This window comes from Bubalus bubalis, chromosome 9 (assembly GCF_019923935.1).
Source record: "Bubalus bubalis isolate 160015118507 breed Murrah chromosome 9, NDDB_SH_1, whole genome shotgun sequence".
NCBI classification, from domain to species: Eukaryota; Metazoa; Chordata; class Mammalia; order Artiodactyla; family Bovidae; genus Bubalus; species Bubalus bubalis.
The window spans coordinates 22,807,523-22,828,049 of NC_059165.1; the positions used below are offsets into that span (position 1 = coordinate 22,807,523).

The 20,527-nt window shown below is 39.2% G+C and overlaps 1 protein-coding gene across 7 annotated transcripts in view; it reads left to right on the forward strand.

Moving 5' to 3' along the window:
• The first annotated feature begins 263 nt into the window (after positions 1–263).
• Positions 264–20,527, forward strand: part of TMEM161B (transmembrane protein 161B) — a 76,137-nt gene continuing 55,873 nt past the window's right edge. For 4 of the 7 annotated variants that reach the window (XM_006080229.4, XM_025292241.3, XM_045166533.1 and 1 more), the window contains exon 1: positions 267–392. In XM_006080229.4, coding sequence (XP_006080291.4) covers positions 390–392 — 3 coding nt within the window. In that variant the 5' untranslated portion in view covers positions 267–389. Of the gene's footprint in view, positions 393–10,494; positions 10,642–20,527 lie in introns of those variants that run through there. The other 3 variants (XM_025292243.3, XM_025292245.3, XM_006080230.4) reach the window with 3 other exon arrangements.

Here is a 20,527-nt window from a genome sequence, read left to right on the forward strand (position 1 = left end):
TCACCTAGTAGGGCCCACACCACCCAATCTACCTCCGGATCCTCGCAGGCGCCCCACAAGCGCACCGCCCACCCACCTACCTGCGCTGCGCCTGCGCCTCCCCCAACCCCGTACTCTCAAGGTCAGCACCGCCCCCGGCCTCTAACCTAGCACCCACGGAAGTGGCAATAGAGGACGTCCTGCGTCGCCTCACCTCTGCGTGGCGTGGGGTCGCCGGCGTTCGGCAGAGGGGAGGGACTTCCTGTCCCGCCGAGCAGAACTTCCGGCCGAGCCGGAAGATTCTCTCCCTCGCGGTGTCGAGTGGCTCCCGGCTGCAGGGTTGGGAGGGGAGGTCCAGGACGACCCCAGCGTACTCCTGGGCGTCGGGTCCACGATCTTTCCTTGGCGCCATGGTGAGTCCTGTGAGGGCTGGAGTGAGAGCAGTGGGGGGAAGACGGGGCCAGGAGGTCAGTCTTGTGCAGGGAAGCCGGCCGGGTGGCCAGCTGAGGATGGAGCGGGCGGGAGCAATGAGATGAGCGGTAGGGCAGGACCTTACCACCTTCCCCGGGGCGCTGGGGCCCCCGAGGAAGCGACGTCTGCCCAGCCCAGCCGCTGGATCTGTCCAGGAGTTCGAAATAGGTGGTCAGAATATTCATGGCCCCGTTCACTGTGGACGGCCGTGGGGTCAGGTGGTCCCAGAGTTGACCTTGCCCTGTTGATCACCTCCTCCCTCCTCTCAGCTGTAGGGCAGTGGTCAAGAACTTCAGATCTCAGAAATCCTCCTGGCCTTTCCGGGTGGACCCAATACCTCCCCTTCTTATAAAGGATCAACACGTGTCACTTAAAGAAACGGCCGAGTCAGTTTATCTTTCGAACTTGGCCCTTGGGAAGTTGGAAAAGGTCTCAAAGATAAAAAAAGGTCTGGACTGAATAAGGAGGGTCTTGATTAGAAAGGAATGTTGCAGGGGCGTGGGCGAGGGAACTGTTGGAGTAGGGAGAGTACCCTGACCATAAGATCTGTAAGAGCCTCAAATATTAGGCAAAAGGGGTTTTCTTTTATGAGGAGGAGGAAACAAGGCTAGAAAGAACTGAGTGTGGGGAAGTGAGATGAAAGGGTAGTATGATTGGACTATAAATCAGAGAAAGTTTTACCCCCTAGACCAGACTTCTGAGGAAAAACTGTTGGAGGTGTATCCTGTTTCAGAGTTTGGGTAATATCTTGCTCCAGTTGCTGTATGGGGACAAGCAGTTCAGCTAGTCATTTTTAAAGCAAAGAATGGTAATTTGCAGGCACTATGTCTGGCCTTGTTACAGGGCTTCCCAGGTGGCTCAGTGGTAAAAGAATCTTGTTGGCAGTGCAGGGAATACAGGTTGGATCCCTAGGTCAGGAAGATCCCCTGGAGGAGGAAATGGCAACCCACTCCAGTATTGCCTGGAAAAATCACATGGATAGAGGAGCCCTGTGGGCTCTAGTCCGTGGAACCGCAAAGACTCGAATGCCACGGAGCACACAGGCAGCCAGTTCCTGCATCTTGCTTCCCTAAGTCTTATGGAGACTGTTGGTTCTTTGCAGTAAGCTGTTACCAGAAAGGTGGCGGTGGAAGGCTTTCTTAACGTTTGCTGTTTTTCAGTATCACAGGGGTCTGGTTCAAAATTGTCAAGTTACTTCAAATCCTCGTCTGGAGGACGTTCTGCCTTGGAATTTGGAGTTTGCCGTATTTTTTTCAGGGTCAAATGTTGACACTGTTCAGTTGTGTATGATGATTCACTTTTGAATGACTTACAGAAATGTAACGGATTGTGAAACAAAGGAACTTCAAAATAATGTGGTTCCTAATTATATCAGCTAACCTCTTGACTCTTGAGGCAGTAGTGGGTGTGTATTCTTTAAACCTCAGTGAATAGTACAGTTTGTAATTATTAAGAGTTTTTTCTTTTTTCTTCCCTTTGTACAATGAAATTAGACGAAGATAAGGAACAGAAGGACTAGAACGACCCAAAGATAATGACTAGCCTAACCACCTTCCTCTCTCCCCAACCCCCAGTTTTACAGAGGGAAAAAATCTGAGGTTTAGAAAGAGGCAGTGATTTACCTAAAGTAGCAGTAGTTTGGCACTTTTTCATTTTTTAACATATCAAGTAGGTAATGCTTAGAATCTATGTCAATATGTTTGGCGAAACCACAGAATGGAAAGCAGAGCCTTTTTTATTTTACATCTTGATTTTTTTGTTTTAATCAATATAAACTCATGATCCAGATCAAAAATACTGAGTGTTGACTCGTAATTTTTTTTTTATGTTGTGAAAATGAATTGTTGTTGTTCAGTCGCCTCATCATGTCCAACTCTTTGTGACCCCCATGGACTGCGGCATACTAGGTCTCTTTGTCCTTCACCATCTCTCAAAGTTTGCCCAAGTTCATGTTGATTGCATTGGTGATGCCATCCAGCCGTCTCATCCTCTGATAGCCTCTTCTCTTGCCCTCAGCATCAGGGCCTTTTCCAGTCAGCTATTCACATCAAATGACCAAAATACTGGAGTTTCAATTTCAGCATCAGTCCTTCCAATGAGTATTCAGGGTTGATCTCTCTTAAGATTGACTGATTTGATCTCCTTTCTGTCCAAGGGACTCTCAGGAGTCTTTTTCCAACACCATAGTTTGAAGGCATCAGTTCTTCAGTGTTCCACTTTCTTTACAGTCCAGCTCTCACAACCAAACGTGACCGTTAGGAGACCATGGCCTTGGCTGTATGGACCTTTGTTGGCAGAGTAATGCCTCTGCTTTTCCACACACTGTCTAGGCGAGTAGGCCTGTTACAGCTTTCTTGCCAGGAAGCAAATATCTTCTGACTGCATGGCTGCACTTAGCATCCGCAGTGATTTTAGAGCCCAAGAAGAGTAAATCTGTCACTAGGAGTAGTGTGTAGTGTAGTAGTAAGTAGTGTTAGTCACTCAGCCACGTCCAACTCTTTGCAACCCCATAGACTGGCCTGCCAGGGTCCTCTGTCTAAGAGATTCTCCAGGCAAGAGTACTAAAGTGGGTTGCCATTCCCTTCTCCAGAGGATCTTTCCGACCCAGGGATCGAACCCCGGTCTGCTGCATTCCGGGCAGATTCTTTACTGTCTGAGCTACAGAGAAGTCCTGTAATCTGTCACTGCTTCCACCTTTTCCCCTTCTGTTTGCCATGAAGTAATGGGGCCAGATGCCATGATCTTAGTTTTTTTAATGTTTAGTTTTAAGCTGGCTCTTTCACTCTCCTTCACCCTCATCAAGAGGCTCTGTAGTTACTGTTCACTTTCTGCCATTAGGGTGGTATCATCCATGTATCTGAGGTTGTTGATGTTTCTCCCGCCTATCTTAATTCCAGCTTGTAACTCACTAATCATGATGTGTTCTGCTGCTGCTGCTAAGTCGCTTCAGTCGTGTCCGACTCTGTGTGACTCCATAGACGGCAGCCCACCAGGCTCCCCCGTCCCTGGGATTCTCCAGGCAAGAATACTGGAGTGGGGTGCCATCAGCGTATAGATTAACCAAGCAGCTGACAGCAGACAGCCCCATCGTACTCCTTTATCAATCTTGAACCAGTCAGTTGTTCTATATAGCGTTCTGACTTGCTTCTTGACCCGCATACAGGTTTCTCAGGAGACAGGTAAGATGGTCTGGTATTCCCATCTCTTTAAGAGCTTTCCACAGTTCTTTATGATCCACACAGTCAGTGGCTTTGGCGTGGTCGATAAAACAGAGGTAGATGTTTTTCTGAAATTCTTTAGCTTTCTCTGTGATCCAGTGAATGGTGGAATTTGATCTCTGGTTCCTCTTCCTTTTCTAACCTAGCTTGGGTATCTGGAAGTTCTTGGTTCGCATAATGGTGAAGAGTCCATAGAAAATTTACTAAAGGAATGAAGCTATGTTTTTACTATACTTTTTGAATATTACAGACCAACTTTAATTAAATAGATTTTTACACCATTTAGGTTGATTGTGGGGGAAAAGTAGATCAAACTCCTAGAATTGTAGGAATCTCATGGCTTATTTTATCTATGTAGCATCCTCTTGTAACTTTACTGCTGGGATTCTGCTCAGTATGTTGGTTGTTAAAAAGTTGTGAATCTCTGCCTTAATTGGAGTTAATGAGAGTTTTCTTTTTGGGAAATGGAGAAGGCTGTTGGGAAGAGATAATGTTTTAAAAGTTAAAAATACATGACTAACACAGGGGAAAGAAATTCTGATGGGGGGATGGACACACATAATAGGTGGCTTCAACTGAGTTTTGAAAAGTTAAATTAGGGCACTCAGTTCAGTTCAGTTCAGTTACTCAGTCATGTCTGACTCTTTGTGACTCCATGAACCACAGCACTCCAGGCCTCCTTGCTGCTGCTGCTGCTGCTGCTGCTGCTGCTAAGTCATTTCAGTCGTGTCTGACTCTTTGCGACGCCATAGATGGCAGCCCACCAGGCTCCCCTGTCCCTGGGATTCTCCAGGCAAGAACACTGGAGTGGGTTGCCATTTCCTTCTCCAGTGCATGAAAGTGAAAAGTGAAAGTGAAGTAGCTCAGTCGTGTCCGACCCTCAGTGACCCATAGATTGCAGCCTTCCAGGCTCCGCCGTCCCTGGGATTTTCCAGGCAAGAGTACTGGAGTGGGATGCCATTGCCTTCTCCCTGCTGCTGCTGCTAAGTCGCTTCAGTCGTGTTCGACTCTGTGCGACCCCATAGACGGCAGCCCACTAGGTTCCCCCATCCCTGGGATTCTCCAGGCAAGAACACTGGAGTGAGTTGCCATTTCCTTCTCCAATGCATGAAAGTGAGAAGTGAAAGTGAAGTCGCTCATTCATGTCTGACTTGTAGTGACCCCATGGATTGCAGCCCACCAGGCTCCTCCGTCCATGGGATTCTCCAGGCAAGAACACTGGAGTGGGGTGCCATTACCTTCTCCGGCCTTCTCCCTATCTGTCACCAACTCCCAGAGTTTACCCAAACTCATGTCCATTGAGTCAGTGATGCCATCCAACCATCTCATCCTCTGTCGTCTCCTTCTCCTCCTGCCCTCAATCTTTCCCAGCATTAGGGTCTTTTCCAGTGAGTCAGCTCTTCACATCAGGTGACCAAAGTATTGGAGTTTCAGCTTCAACATCAGTCCTTCCAATGAACAGCCAGGACTATTCTCCTTTAGGATGGACTGGTTGAATCTCCTTGCTGTCCAAGGGACTCTCAAGAGTCTTCTCCAACACCACAGTTCAAAAGCATCAATTCTTTTGTGCTCAGCTTTCTTTATAGTCCAACTCTCACATCCATACATGACTACCGGAAAAACCATAGCCTTGACTAGACAGACCTTTGTTGGCAAAGTAATGTCTCTGCTTTTTAATATGCTGTCTAGGTTGGTCATAACTTTCCTTCCAAGGAGTAAGGACACTAATTCTTAATAATTAGGACACTAATTCTCAATTTAAGTTCACATAGGATTCACCTGTGATGCTTGATAAAAATGCTTATCTGGGCTGCCTTATTGAGGGAGTGGAGTCTCATAATTTAATTTTTAATGAGTTTTACAATTAAGTCTCAAACTTGTGGTCCTGAAAGCACTTTGAAGAAACTCTAATGCAGCCATTAGAAACTTTGATAGGGATATTGAGGTTTTTGTGCTGAGTGATAATCATACGTGTGGTTTGTTGATGTGTTAGATTACTTTAATGGATTTTGGATTGTTGAACTAGCCTCAAATACTTGGAATAAATTCCACTTTGTTGCAGTGTATAATTCTTCCCATACATTGTTGATTTTGATTTCTTGGTATTTTGTTTAGGGTTTTTGCATCTATGTTCATGAGAGATATTGGTCTGTAGCTTTTTGTTTTTCCTTGTAATCCTTTGCTTGATTTTGGTATTGGGGTACTGCTCTTAGAATGAGTTAGGAAGTGTTCTCTCTGCTTCTATCCTCTGATGAAAGAGATCATAGAGACTTGGTATAATTTCTTCCTTAAATGTTTGATAGAAGCAGCAGTGTACCCTACTGGGCCTGATGCTTTTTGTTTAGGAAGGTTATTATTGATTCACTTTCTTAGTAGATATAGACCTGTTCACATTGTCTATTTCTTGTATAAGTTTGGACAAATTGTATCTTTCAGAAATTGGTTCATTTCATCTAGGTTATAAAATTTGTGAGCATAAACTTGTTCATAGTGCTTCTTTATTATCCTTTTAAATGTCCATGGATCTATAGTGATATCCCCCCTGTCATTTCTGATATTAATAATTTATGTCCTCTGTTTTTTCCTTACTTGATAGGGCTAGAAATTTACTGATTTTTTAGATCTTTTCAAAGAACCAACTTTTGGTTTCATTGATTTTCTCTGTTGATTTCTTCTTTTCAGTTCCATTGAAGATAATTCATACTATTTCTTTTCTTTTGCTTACTTTGGATTTAATTTGCCCTTTTTCTTGCTTCATAAGGTGATGCCTTAGGTGATTTAAAATCCCTTCTAATACATGTATTCAGTGCTATAAATTTCCCTTTAAGCACAGCTTTTGCTGCATCCCATAAAATTTGATAAGTTGTGTTTTCATTTTCATTTAGTTCATATATTTTCTCTTGATTTCTTCTTTGATTCATGTGTTACCTAGAAATGTGTTGTTGGGGCTCTGTGTGTTTTGAGATTTTCTAGTTATTTTCTCTTATTGGGGCAGACATTGTATGATTTCTATCCTTTTACATTTCTTAAATGTTTTATGGCTCAGAATGTGCAATTTGAAGGGTGGTTTCTGGTCAGGTTTCATTAGTTTGCCACATGGTGGCAGAGATTGGGGTCTCTTCTCAATTCTCTGACTTTTCCTCCACTTCATTCCTTTCCAAAAGAGGCTTAGTTCAAATAATAGTAGATACTGTTCTCTTGATTAGCATTTAGTTGGTTGAAGGTTGATTCTTGAGACTGATTTATGCTTTGGTCTCTGTCCACTTTTTAGATAATTTGTTTGCTCTGGGATAAAAACTTAAAGCAAATATAGTTGATTCTAGAAACTCAGAACATATTCTAAAGTGTTCGTTTTTTAAGAGAGAATTTATTATTTTCCTGTTATGATTTTTGAACACCAACTTGCCCTGTTGTTATTTACTCGCTCAGTCATGTCTGACTCTTTGCAACTCCATGGACTGCAGCACACCAGGCTTTCCTGTCTTTCATCTCCCAAGCTTGCTCAAACTCATATCCTTCAAGTCGGTGATGCCATTCAGCCATCTCGTCCACTGTCGTCCCCTTCTCCTCCTGCCTTCAATCTTTCCCAGCATCAGGGTCTCTTCTAATGAGTTGGGTCTTCACCTCGGGTGGCCAAAGTATTGGAGTTTCAGTTTCAGCATCAGTCCTTCCAATGATTATTCAGGACTGATTTCCTTTAAGATTGACTGGTTTGATCTCCTTGCAGTCCAAGGAACTCTCAAAAGTCTTCTCCAGCACTACAGTTCAAAAGCATCAATTCTTCAGTGCTCAGCCTTCTTTGTGGTCCAACTCTCACATCCATGCATGACTACTGGAAAAACTATAGCTAGAGGAACTTTGAAGAAATAAACCTGATTTGTAAATTGCGCTGCTACTCTTTGTATACTACCTACTCTTGAGTTACAGGAAAAGAAAATTTCTAAAGTCCCGGTAAAATGAACATTGTCTTGGTTTTAACTGAAATGATTGTCCCTTTTGTTTCACCAAACACTTAAAATTCATGCTCTTACCTCAAAAGTATTTGTTTAATCATTCCTTCCTTGTCTGTTAAGCAGTATCTGTATGTCACATGCTGTTCCTGGCAACAGAGACATAACTTTATAAAACAGAGACTTTCTTGTCTTTACGGATCTTAGGTTATATTGAGAGTCTGATGATAATCAGTTGAGATATAATGTTCGTTAGTCGTGGTAAATACAATAAGAAAAGATAGAACAGAGTTAAGGGAATGATCGGGGTGGTGATTTTAGATAGGGCCTTCAGGGAAAGCACAGTGAGAAGGTGGCAGTGGGACACATTTGAGTTCAATATACCTGCTGTCTTTGAAAATCTGTTTATGATCGCACCCAAAGAAGTGTTGTAGTATCAGGTACAAAGTTCATAGTGTCTTTAACTACAGTGTGAATCTTTCAGTAAAGTCATGTATGATTACCTTTCCATATAGTGAACAGAAAAATGATAGAAATGTGTTTTTAAAAATCTTATGTTAGTAGGTGATACTACATTTTACTTAATAGATTGCGTTTTTTATGCCACATATTTTTAGTCTTTTACGTTATTACAGATCTTGAGAGAATACAACTTGTTCACTCATAAGTATTCTGAGCTTACAGAGTATCTTTTACTTACATTAAATAGACTTAGTAATTCTGTTGTTAGATTAAATATATTTTGTGTTTTGACCATAAACAAAAGATTTAGAAAAACCTGAAATAATTTCAGCTTTTGATACTTCAGTATTGAAGTTCAGAATCTTGATAGCTGATTATAGTGTTCTATTTATTTTTTAAAAGTTGTGTTAAAACCAACTGCTCAAACATTCATATCTTTAAAAGTGACTTTGGGAAGAGTACAATAAGTATATGGCATTGAAAGTCTACTTGAACCAGAACTAAATGACCTCTATAGTTTGTTTCAAGGTCTGTGACTCTCAATATGTGGATTTGTGAATATTATTGATGTACTTTTAGTTGAATGTACATTGAGGGGATCAAGGAGGGAATATTCCATTTGTATGGAGTTTAAGAAGGATTTAACAAAGGATTGATTAGTCTAGGTCTTTAAGTGTAAGCAGAAGTATGTTTGGAGAAGGCAATGGCAACCCACTCCAGTATTCTTGCCTGGAAAATCCCATGGATGGAGGACCCTGGTGGGCCACAGTCCATGGGGTCGCTAAGAGTAGGACACGACTGAGCGGCTTCACTTTCACTTTTCACTTTAGTGCATTGGAGAAGGAAATGGCAACCCACTCTAGTGTTCTTGCCTGGAGAATCCCAGGGACGGGGGAGCCTGGTGGGCTTCTGTCTATTGGGGTCGCACAGAGTCGGACACGACTGAAGCGACTTAGCAGCAGCAGAAATACGTTGGGTGGATAAGAAAGTGAATTTTAAGTACTTTTCCTTAATAGCAGTAGTAGCTACGTTTATTTAGAGTTAATATTTATCTGCTCTACTTAACTAAACACTTATGAAGTAATCACTCTTGGGCTCCTACTATTTTTTTAATCTCTATATTTTACCTACTTTTTTTTTTAACCTCTGTTTTACAGATACAGAAATGGAGGCACAGTGAGATTAGAGTAACTCACCCAAAATTGTATATCCAGTGGTGGTGAAATTTGACTTCTAAATCAGGCTATGTGACCACTGTACTGTTGTGCCAATCTTACTGTTTACCTTTGATAAATTTTAGCTTAATGAAAGGATTGAATTTCAAAAACATTCTCCTATGGAATTAATACTATAATTAGTAATTATATTTCTAGAAAATCCTTCTAACCTATTTACTATCCAGTATCACATCTCATGGTATTAGAGAAATTAATTATTACTGTCATGAAAGCTGTATGATTGGCATTTCTAACTCAGATGCTAAATACATCTGACTCTGCTGTAGTAAGTCACAGTGAGAATTCCTTCATATTCCTTTTATCTTAACTGGCAGTCCTTCACACCAGAGCATGGATTTCCCTTAGGCCTGGGGATGAACTTCCAGTAACACTGATAAAGTGAGGAACAATTAGAGAACTGGGGGTAAGGACCTTTGGTGAATTGGGATTTCTTCAGTGTAAGCCTGCAGTGTATTAAGTTTCTTCCAGGTGTGTCTTGTGTGTCACAGCCCACTTTTCCTGAGGGCTCTCAGGACTGGCTTGCTCCTTTTCACTTGGATTACCTGCTGCTTACACCTAGAACTGGGTTTCCCCCGGAGTTGCAGAGAAGAACGTAGTCTTGTAGAGTATCTTGCCTTCCTTCCCAGACGTTCAGCACACTCTAGTAAACGTTTTTATTGCTAGTAGAATTTGCAGAAGTCACCTCCCCATGTAACTTCGGACTAACCATAAACTAGTTAGCTAGCTAGCTATTTATTACAAAGATTCTTTAGGGGAAAAAAATGGAAGTCCTTGATGATAGTGATCAATCTTTGCAATAAGTTCTTGGGAGTAAGGAGGTTTGGATTGTGAAGGGATGACATGGAAATACTTAGGGGCCTTGGGAGACTTTTCTCCAACAATAGAAATTACTTATGAAGAAGAAAGTTCAATAAGCTCCATAGTATAAATATATGATTATAGACTGCCATCAGTTAATGTCACAGATAAAGCATTTCAAAGGCTATGGCTGTTTTTCCTTTTTAAATAACCTTAATACTTTTAATCTTTTTGATAAGTAATACAGCCCTTTGAAATAGCAGTCTTGAATTGCTTATTTTTATGTATAGTTTTTAATGTCTGCCCTTTACACAGTGGTTCGCTGATTTTGTTACCTTTGACCTGTTGATTGCCACTGTTTGCCTTCATGCAGTGATCTGCTTAGAAAAAGCAGTGCTGTAGTTTCCTGCTTTCTTTTCCTAAAAGGAAAAGTCATAGTGGAGGATTCTGCTCAACCAGAACTTCATTAACTTGAGTGTTTGTTAAGTATTTTTCTCATTTTGGAAGACTTTGGCTATTTTTATGGTGAGTATAAATGACTGACTAGAAAATAGTTCTAGTTCTTTATGCTTTATGGGCATACGTATTTAAGTGTTCCATGATTACAATCATTTGCTTCTGGTTACGGGCTTGTTTAAAAGAGAAGCCATGCTTTTTTTTCCTCAGAAGTTTTGCTTTTATTAATAGCTAATTCATTAGTAGAATTTTACTTCCATTTAAGTTCGTGCCTGCTGCCTTCCTGCTCTGTTCCCTATTTTCTTAATTAACATTAAGACAGTGAAGCCTCACTGTATCATTTATTCCTAGACAGTTTCGTTGTTTGGATAGGTCAGTTGTTTCATGTTGAATATACTAATCTTTCTGTAATTCAATTTTTAAGACAGAAAGGAAGTTGAAAGGAATCTAGAATAGCTGCAATTAGAATTAAATGTCAAAGAAATAAATTTTCCAGTCAGGAGGGACAGAAAAGAAAGCTTTGGTTAAAATTTGTTGTAGTATATGTAGTAAGTTTAACTGCGATATTTGTTCTTTAAAACTATTTTTTTATTTGATTTGAACTAACATTTATTTTTGATTTTGATAGTTTCTCAGTCATTCCCATCAGAAGTTGTTAAGATCATCATAGTTCCTAAAAATGTTTTCAGGTCATAAAGAAAATAAAACATTTAATAAAAGAGAATTGACCACATAGCTGAGATAAATTAAAAAAAAGAGAGAGAGAGAGACTGAACTTTTGACATTCACAAGTCTCGTAAGAGAAATACTGCAAACCACTTGTTGAGATAAGAATGTTGGGCGATGGGCTAGGTGTACTTGTTTACATTATCTTGGATGGAGCTCTGATTTCCTGTCAGCTCTCCTACAAATAGTAGCTCATTTAATTCTTAATGAGGAAAGAATAGTTATTCTTTCCCATTGGGAATGACTGCCTATCACAGGATTTGATGGTGACTTAGCAATGGTAAATATGTAACCACAAACAATCTGTTGTTTGTTTAATTAAAGTAATTGCAGTCATCATCAGTAAGCTCTTTCAAGATTTTGGAGATCATTTGCCAACTCTTGCCTTTTTGTAGATAAGGAATGAGTCCCAGAGAAGGTTGGTCTTGTTGCTGTGCTATCACCAGTTAGTGACAGAACTATCTTGATTGTGATGTTTAATTACTCAACATATTAAAATATTCACAATGAAACCATTTTCTAACAGTTAACATTAAGGATGTACATTAAGTTTTCTTGACTGTTTTTTCTGCTTAAAACTTAGAGATAAGCTGAAATTTTTATTTTAAATTTGTTTAATAAAGCTTTATCAGTGTATTTACAAAAATTTGAAAGGAAGTATTTGCCACACATATTGCATTAAATTGAGAGGATTATCTTGTAAAACTTGCTACAAATCTTACTCTGAGGTATGCAGAAAACATGATATCTTTCAATCTTAAATAATTTTCTTCTTTATTGAAAATAAAGTTCAGTATTTGGCACGTATAGGAACATGAATGTAGTGAAGAACTGTGGGCAAACCATGCTTTATCCTCTTATTTCATCTAAAAAGTAAATATTCTACTTTCTTTCCTAGGATTGGAGTTTGGGGCTGAAGAAGTGAAAATGAGATGAATGTAGTTCTAGAAGGGGAGAGATTGTTAGAAGGGGATAGCTGAGCATGATAAAGGCTGTTTTGGATTTACACGTATTTTTTTTGTAGCAAGGAAGGTTTTATGGAGGAAATGAATGTGAGGAATGAGAAATAATTAGTTTGAATAAGCAAGATGATTTGTAAATGTCAAATGTAAATTTATTAGTTTTGACTAACAGCTTTTTTGAATATAGATTATAGGGATATTGTTTATATTGTCAGAAAATATTCTTACGGTTATGGAAGAGTAGCAGAATTTAGGGATGTCTTCTATTGAACCTTTTGTTTGTTACTTATCAGTATTATAATAAAACATTTATGCCTGCTTTGGCTAGAGATAAAGTTGTTAACATCTTTAAAAATACTTCATTTTTCATCAGCATTTTAATGACTGTATGGTATTGCTTTATATGAAATATTGCATAATTTATTCAACCTACTGTAACTGGAAAATGATCTTTTAAGATAAACAACTATTAATTTCAACTCTAATACATTAAGATGTTTTATAAATTATGTTTAATTAGAGTGTCCTCTGTTCTTGTGAAAAAGTATTTTTATCCTTTCCCTCTATTGTTGATCTTCCACTTTGCCTTATCAGTTTATATCTTGGGAAAATATCTGAAGTTTTTTTCTAAGTTTAATCAAATTCTGAAAAATGGCTTTATATCATCACCTTTAGCAGAAAGTCTGGAGCTGCTGTTGTTGAATATAGTTATGTGAAATTCATGCATTCTACTATGTGGTTCTCACTAAGATATTTAGGGTGATATTTACCTAGGCATTTTATTGGTTTGTGGTTTTGACATTAGTTTTAAAGTACATTAGACATTTTATTCTGAATTGGGAGACAAAAATTTCTGCTTGTACTTTTTTACTTTGAGGAAATTTAAAAAATATTTTGTGGCACAAAACATTGATGTTTTGCAAACTGAACTTATTCTGTAAATGTTTAAATTTGAAAACCCGTGTTGTTTGAGTCCAAATCACAGTTGTTGATAACTGTGTTTTTCAACTCCCTTTCTGTCATTTTACCTTTACCTATATATTATGTATATATAATTCTGTTTGTAGTAACAGTTTGAACTATATGAAATTGCTGTTTTGTAGGTCAAAACAGTTAAGTATCTGATTTCATATGATTAAATCAATAAATCTGTATTAAATATCAATAGGTGACTTTATTCAGATTCTTCAGCCACTTTTTAAAGTCTCTGAACCTTCCCCGCAATCACATTGCCAAGATCCTGACCTTGGTGTGATCATTTTTCAAGTTGTCTCAAACTTTGTCCACTTTGGTGATTTTCTTTGGCTCTTTTGACCAGCTACTTAATTATCCTGCAGATTTAACCTTTAACTCCAGATCTTTTATTTCTCTGATATTGTACCTAAATCTTCATCTTTTAGACGAAGTTGCTTGGCAATTATTCATTCAATTCTTCCGTTACATTTCTGTCAAAATTCTCACGACTTTTGAATTTCTCACAAAATTCCCTCCCTTCTTTTGTTTTATAGATCAGCTCCCCATCCCATCATGGTTTTTAGGGAATGATCTAAGGACTTTGAAATGATATATAGTGAGTTTTCCAAAATGACTATATCCAGTGGAAAGCAGGGCATCAAGAATTCTTGACCTGGTTTCCACCCCCTCCCCCAAGTTATGTAAACTCTGAAGACCTTGGTTTTTAAATTTAATACATCTCTTTACTTTTTTGTGTGCTTCTATTAGGTAAAACAAGGTCTCATGAAGTTTTACTTTCAGCTTAGGCCTTTGGTCTCATCTATTTCTGATTCTTAAACAGTATTCACAGTTAACTCTTGATTAGAATATTTAGCAGTCCCCTTATATTGGTTCCTTCCCTCTTGCCTTATGCATGTATATTTCCCCCACTACATACATACATACATATATATATATATATATATATTTATATGTGAGCCATTCTAGTAACTGTCAGATTCTCCTCTTATTGCTTAATTTCTCCAAAGAATAATTATGCCCATTATTGGCATTTTATCCTTATGTAACCACTTAAGTGTAATCTTTACCTACTTGCAGAGATGATTATTAATCTCATGCCTATTTCCTTTTTTTTCCCCTCTAAAAATGTTAATTTTGCTCTTGTTTTTGAAGTTGTTTTAGTTTAGGCTTTCATGATGTTTGTTGGACTATTTCAGTGGATTTGTAATTTAGCTCTTTGCCTCCAGTTACTTTTACTCACCTCTTCTTTACTTTTCCACGGTAGTAGCAGAGTTATTCTTCTAAAATATATTAGATTTACTTGCTTCCAGGCTCAGGATCCAGGACTTCTAAGTACCTACAGAAGAATCCATTGTGTGCAGCCCATACCACAATCTAGCCATGTGTAGCTCAGCTCATGCCATGTACATTCTTGGTACAAATTTGTTGTTGTTGTTTAGTCGCTCAGTCATGTCCAACTCTTTGAGACCCCATAGACTGCAGCACACCAGGCTTCCCCTGTCCTTCATCATCTCTCAGAGCTTGCTCAAATTCATGTCCATCGAGTCTGTGATGCCGTCCAAATATCTCGTCCTTGGTTGTCCCCTTATCCTCCTGCCTTCAATCTTTCTTAGCATCAGGGTCTTTTCCAATGAGTTGGCTCTTCACATTAGGTGCCAGAGTATTGGAACTTCAGCTTCAGCATCAGTCCTTCCAATGAATATTCAGGATTGATTTCCTATAGGATTGACTGGTTTGGTCTCCTTGCAGTCCAAGGGACTCTCAAAAGTCTCCTCCAGCACCACAGTTCAACAGTATCAGTTCGTTGGCGCTCAGCCTTCTTTATGATCCAAGTCTTATATCCATACATGACTACTGGAAAAACCATAGCTTTGACTAGACGGACCTTTGTCAGCAAGTAATGTCTCTACTTTTTAATACACTGTCTAGGTTTGTCATTGCTTTTCTTCCAAGAGCAAGCATCTTTTAATTTCATGGCTGCAGTCACCATCTGCAGTGATTTTGGAGCCTCAAAAATAAAGTCTGTCACTGTTTCCATTGTTTCCCTACCTGTTTACCATGGAGTGATGGGACCGGATGCCATGATCTTCGTTTTTTGAATGTTGCATGTTAAGCCAACTTTTTCACTCTCCTCTTCCACTTTCATCAAGAGGCTCTTTAGTTCCTTTTCTCTTTCTGCCATAAGGGTATCACCTGCATATCTGAGGTTATTGATCTTTCTCCCGGCAATCTTGATTCCAGCTTGTGCTTCATCCAGCCTGGCATTTTGCATCATGTACTCTGCATATAAGTTAAATAAGCAGGGTGACAATATACAACCTTGACATACTTCTTTCCCAGTTTGGAACCTGTCCGTTGTTCCATATCCAGTTTTAACTGTTGTTTCTTGACCTGCATACAGGCTTCTCAGGAGGCAGGTAAGGTAGTCTTGTATTCCATCTCTGGAAGAATTTTCCACAGTTTGTTGTGATCCACACAATCATAGGCTTTAACGTAGTCAATGAAGCAGAAGTAGATGTTCTTCTGGGATTCTCTTTGCTTTTTCTATGATCTAACAGATGTTGGCAATTTGATCTCTGGTTTCTCTGCCTTTTCTAAATCCAGCTTGAACATCTGGAAGTTTTCCGTTCCCGTACTGTTCAAGCCTAGCTTAGAGGATTTTGAGTATTACTTTGCTTGCGTGGGAAATGAGTACAATTGTGTGGTAGTTTGAACATTCTTTGGCATTGCCCTTCTTTGAGATTGGAATGAAAACTGACCTTTTCCAGGCTTGTGGCCACTGCTAATTTTTTCAAATTTGCTGGCATATTGAGTGCAACACTTTAACAGCATCATGTTTTAGGATTTGAAATAGCTCAGCTGGAATTCCATCACCTCCACTAGCTTTGGTACAGATAGATGTATCTGAACTTGTATTTCTTTTCTTTCTGACAGTGGATACTACTATAACCTTGTAACATTAGTTTAGATGTCACCTCTGTGAACAAGTCTTTCCTACCTCCCATGTAGATTTATTCACCCCCTTCGTTGGAATGCATCCATATAATACTGGGCACTGACCTCTACCATATCACTTATCACATATTATTTGTAGGTGGCAATGAAGGGTGGTTAACATTTTAAGAGTTTGATAAGATCAACATGTGATGGAAGAAGTTGTCCTCTCACCTTGAACTTAAATATGGATTGTTTGCAAGACTTAAGCTAGACTAGATTGTGGCCAGATCAATCATATTCACATGTCAAAAGATAAAGACAAATTTTTAGATAGGGTTTTGTCTAAAGAAGTAGGATTGGAAAGTAGTTTTGTCAGTTGAAAGTCTAGAAAAACACGTTTTAAGAATCAGAATTGAACATAACTTATCCAAAACTATTTAGGGTTGAGAGTATTTTATGCTCTAGACGACTGTTCTGTGTATTCGTCAGACTTTATCACTGCCTGAGTGAAATGTCCCTCAGTGCTGCCTTTTGCTCTCAATCACTCCTTCCCAAGCAGCCTGCTTGTTATTTGACTTTCAGTGTATCATTAAGACAGTAATGGAATGGCGCAGTTAGTGAACTTGAACATCTGATCCACTTGGTAACATATGTTTCATTGTATATTAATTGTTAGAACTCTTACAAACCTGATTATTGCCAGTCTGTCTGATGTAGATCGATTGTGCCAGAGAAACATGTTCTGTGTGTGTTCTGAATGGCTGAGGGCACAGCCTCAGTGGGAGGCCTATGGGAAGCTTGTCAATCCACTTCCTTGAGTTTCCTTCAGTCTGCAACTTTCCTGTCAGTGACTCCAGGGTTCTACCAGTCACCAAAACTAAAATATTTTTTTAAATAACCTTTGAGACATTCCTGTTTTATTCTGTAGTTGTTTTTCTTTTTCATGTTCGGTCATACTCAAAGTTGATTGGTTTCCTACTGACATACTTTTTAATTTTGTTCTTTCCTTCCTAGTTTCAACTGTTTCTACCTTATTAGTCTTAGATTTTCTCTTTGGTTGCTCAATATATTGTTATGTCTAATTTTCCTTCTATGTTACTTGAATTATTTTATTCTCCTACCCTTGATTGTTTAAAAGCCTTCCAGTGCAATATTTGCAAATACCTCAGATCAATGCATCCTCTTGATTTTAAACATTTTTAACAATCTAAAATTCTGTCTTCATCTGATTTCTCACAGTTCTTTGTAACATTGATATCTGCTTTGGTTGAACTAAGTTCTTAGCGGTCCCATGGTTACTCTCTTCCCATTTGTCATTTAACCTGGAATTCTCTTCCTTGGTTTCATTTTAATCATCTACTCTGAAACTTTTCTGTTCAATTTTTTGAATTTATATAACCCTGAACCCTTGTTCATAGTACTATGCAATTTTATGTTCCAAAATTGTCTTTAATATATTTGTTGTTACACTACCCTTAATGGCAGAAAGTGAAGAGGAACTAAATTAGCCTCTTGATGAAAGTGAAAGAGGAGAGTGAAAAAGTTGGCTTAAAGCTCAACATTCAGAAAACGAAGATCATGGCATCCAGTCCCATCACTTCATGGGAAATAGATGGGGAAACAGTGGAAACAGTGTCAGACTTTATTTTTTTGGGCTCCCAAAATTGCTGCAGATGTGATTGCAGCCATGAAATTAAAAGATGCTTACTCCTTGGAAGGAAAGTTACGACCAACCTAGATAGCATATTCAAAAGCAGAGACATTACTTTGCCAACAAAGGTCCATCTAGTCAAGGCTGTGGTTTTTGCTGTGGTCATGTATGGATGTGAGAGTTGGACTGTGAAGAAAGCTGAGCGCCGAAGAATTGATGCTTTTGAACTATGGTGTTGGAGGAGACTCTTGAGAGTCCCTTGGACTGCAAGGAGATCCAACCAGTCCATTCTGAAGGAGATCAGCCCTGGGATTTCTTTGGAAGGAATGATGCTAAAGCTGAAACTCCAGTACTTGGGCCACCTCAGGCAAAGGGTTGACTCATTGGAAAAGACTCTGATGCTGGGAGGGATTGGGGTCAGGAGGAGAAGGGGACGACAGAGGATGAGATGGCTGGATGGCATCACTGACTCGATGGACGTGAGTTTGGGTGGACTCCGGGAGTTGGTGATGGACAGGGAGGCCTGGTGTGCTGTGGTTCATGGGGTCACAGAGTCGGACACAACTGAGCGACTGAACTGAACTGAACTGAACTGAATATGATAATCTTGGGTTTTAAGTTCTGTCAAGACGGTTTGTTTTGTAGTAGTGTCATTCATTCATTCAGCCATGCTATGTTCCTTAGAATTACTCTAAATGTCATTGCTCTGAGTATTTGAGATACTTTTCTGTCAGAGGGACAGAAAAATCCTCTGGCAAGTTTCTAATACTAGCCGGCAAGATATTGGATTAGGCAGACAGCCTGTATTTGTTAATTAAAGTTTTGTTTGCTTTTCCTGTTTATAGATATAAATAATTTCTGTAGTGATGTAGTTTGAATTTATAGATTTTTAACATTGTTGGATCGAGACCCTAACTCACTTGTTACATGATGAATAGTAGTTGCTGCCTTTAGTGCAGGCCCTTCTTTCATACCTGAGCAGCTGTCTTAGTGCTGCTGGCCTAGCCCTCATCTAGCGTTTACAAGGAATCCAGAGTGACTTTTCTTAGGTTCTGATGTGGTCGTATGACTTTTCATGGGTTTCTTTATTGTTTTCAGGTTGAACTTAAGTCTGTAGGTTTTGCCCTTCAGTATCTGGTTTTGGCCTACTTGTCATCCTGTGTGAAGCAGATATCACTGGTGGTTCACCAAGCTGAGTCCACGGAGTTTTAACTTAGCCTTTACTTTCCATGACACCCTTTCACTGCTCTTGTCCTTTAGTATGCACGCTGCATTCTGGTACAATCCTCTGCCTGTGCTCTCATCACTTTGTATTAAGAGTTTGAGCAAACTCCGGGAGATAGTGAAGGATAGGGAAGCTTGGTGTGCTGCAGTCCACGGAACTGCAGAGTCAGACATGACTGAGCAACTGACCAGCAACCATTTACTCTCCTGCTGGCCTGGCTTCTCCCTGATGACAGGGACTGTGCTGTTTCTCCCTGTTGTGTGCAAGTGGTTCAGTGCATGTAGTTTGTTGCCCAGTAAATGTTTATTGAATGCCCTGAAACAGAGGAAAAACATTAGGTTGGATTAGGAATCTGGGTTCTAGATAAGTTTGTGACTGGTTAGTTCTATGGTGTTTGCTGTTTGGACCCTGATAACCTCATTTGTAAATTGTTGGGAGATGGTTTGCTTAAATGCACAATGTGTGAATTCTAAGTTTTATGTAAATCTAGATTGAAATAATGAAGTTCACACCTTCTTTTGTAGTATAAATTATTTGAGTGTCTCTAAGAAGTCTGTCTCAATATGTCTAGCTATCACTAAAATATGTAAAAAGTTAAAAAACCAAAAATGGGAAGGTCATTGGGTAATAGCCTCTTTTTTTTTCCCTTCTCATTTATTGGAGGGTGAGTGATAATTAAAACCAGTTGTGGTGGTTTGAGTTCAGGTATGCTGCTGATGCGCCTTCTGATTGTGAACAGTGTATATTTTGCTTTCAGTCTGTTTGTCAACAGGAGAGCTAGTTCAGTGAAATGAAACAAAATGTCAACTCCACTGAGGTTGACATAATATTGTTCTAAGTTTGAATTTTAAAATTACAACATGTTTTTCTTTAGGTTGGGGGTTTTATTGTCAGTATTGTCAAGCAAGATAAAATACTGGTATTTGATATATTTTATTTCTCGGAGAATTGGCTAATTTTCCTTGGTAAGAATTTTTTTAACCTACCCAGAAATGATTACTAACAAAAATTGAAATGATCATTCTTCTATAAACTAAAGGCAGATAACTTTTTCTTGCTCTTCATGGCCTCAGGTTAATAGATGTGGAAAGGTTGAAACCTAAGTTGCCCCAATGTTTCACCCTTCTTGGGAGCTTACGAGCTATTTCATAAATGACTTTTCCCAGTTCCAGTTATCAAGAGAATTGGAGCCTAGGGCAACCAATCTGGACAGAAGCCATCTCTTTGGTCAAGTTATTGTTTTGAGGCCCTAATAAAACCATTAAGGCCACTTGGCCAATGACCCATAAGGTCGTGTGCTTGAAACTTCAGCCATGATGGACTTTATTGTATCGGTGCGTATCTACTCAGTTTAATAGTTTTTTTGTGTGAAGTTTATGTTTGTTTATGGTTAAATTTACGTAAGCATTAGCTTTTAACTAAAAATAATGAAAGATATTCAGGGAATTTGGTTTTTACACTAAACATTTCAAAAATTCT